Source organism: Strongyloides ratti, scaffold srae_chrx_scaffold0000005 (genome assembly GCF_001040885.1).
Source record: "Strongyloides ratti genome assembly S_ratti_ED321, scaffold srae_chrx_scaffold0000005".
Lineage (NCBI taxonomy): Eukaryota > Metazoa > Nematoda > Chromadorea > Rhabditida > Strongyloididae > Strongyloides > Strongyloides ratti.
In genome coordinates, this window is record NW_020171513.1 from 1 (window position 1) to 1,493 (window position 1,493).

At 17.9% G+C, this 1,493-nt stretch overlaps 1 protein-coding gene across 1 annotated transcript; it reads left to right on the forward strand.

Annotated features, from left to right (window-relative positions):
- Window position 1: 1 nt before the first annotated feature.
- Window positions 2-493, forward strand: SRAE_X000218600 (Cytochrome C oxidase subunit II, transmembrane domain-containing protein; the record flags this gene model as incomplete). The annotated part of the gene is made up of 1 exon (XM_024644919.1): window positions 2-493. A coding segment is annotated over one exon (492 nt), but the record flags the coding sequence as incomplete, so codon positions are not given.
- Window positions 494-1,493: the final 1,000 nt, after the last annotated feature.

A 1,493-nucleotide genomic window follows, 5' to 3' on the forward strand; every position in this document is an offset into this window, starting at 1 on the left:
TCTACATGAAATAAGATTTGGAAAATATAACATTTTAATGGAACAACTTATGAATAATAAAAAAGGTATGGAAGAAAAGTTTTCATTATCCAATAATAAAGTTTTTTTTACCAATGAATCTTATAATGGAATATTTGAATGTATCTATTCCACTTTTGGCGATGAAACATATACAGTTATGATGAAATTCATAACACCAACTATGACAGAACAAAAAGCAGCTGAAACTTTTACTACATTGAATTTAATTATTTTAATTATTTCAATTATAGTAATTATTATTATAGTTGTCGTTTTAGTTGTTTTAATTTTAAAATATAAAAAGAAAAAAAGATTGATAAGAGAAAAAGAGAAATTGGAAAAAGAAAGAAGAAGAGAAGAATATAGGAAAACTTGTAAAATAAAAGTTACAGTAGATAATTGTGAGTTAGATCTTGATACTTGTTTAAGAGAGAAATACCTAAAAGCTAAAGCTGCAATGGCAAAAAAATAAATGTATCTAATTTCTTGAAAACTATTTATAATAAGTATATTTGTATTTATAATTTCTAAAATTCTTCATTTTTTTTAATTATGTTGTAATAGTATAAAATTATATTTATTATAAAAGTATAATATATATTTTTTATTTACTTTAAAAATTAAATGTTATTTTTTTAACAACTAATTTTTATAACAGATTGTGATATTGGAACTTCTATATTTTTAATTTGAAAAAAAAGTTATTACGGATATATAAAATTATATTTTTTTGTAATTAAATTATAAATTAAAATAAAATAAGAAATAAATCAGTCTTAAGATTTTTTTTGAAAATACATTATGTTCTACTTTTGATATTTTCTAATTAATTTAAAATATTCTTATTATTAAAATAATTTAGTTTTTATGTGTTAAAATTGTAAAATTTAATTTGTCTACAACAATTTTAGTATTAATTAAAGATTTTTATTTAGTCTTAAACAACATATAATTTCAAATACTAAAAAAAATTTTACAAAGTTTATTTTCTAATTTTAATAAGATTTTTTAATATTATTTAAAAAAATTTATGAATAAATATTTTTACTTTTTATGTATGTTGAATAAAAGATTTTTTTTACTTTAATTAAACATGATATATGCTATCCTTATTAAATTTATGTTAAATAAAGAAATCACAAATTCAACTTACATTTTTTTGAACAATATGTTGTTTTCTTTAATATTTTAATAAACGTAATATAATATTATTTTTTATAAATTTTCTATTAGGTCATTTGAAAAGTTTTGAGCCTAAGACATTAGTCATTAAAAAATAAAACCATTATATAGCCTATCTTAAAGAAAAACTTTTTTTTTATCACTATAAAAAAAAACTTAACTGATAAGACAATTTTTTTTATCAGTTATTGATATTTAAAACCATTGGATTTTGAAATATTTTTTACCATGAACAATGCGCGTGCTCATACGTTTTTTTAGCCTTATTATCAAAAATCTCAAGTTTAAGC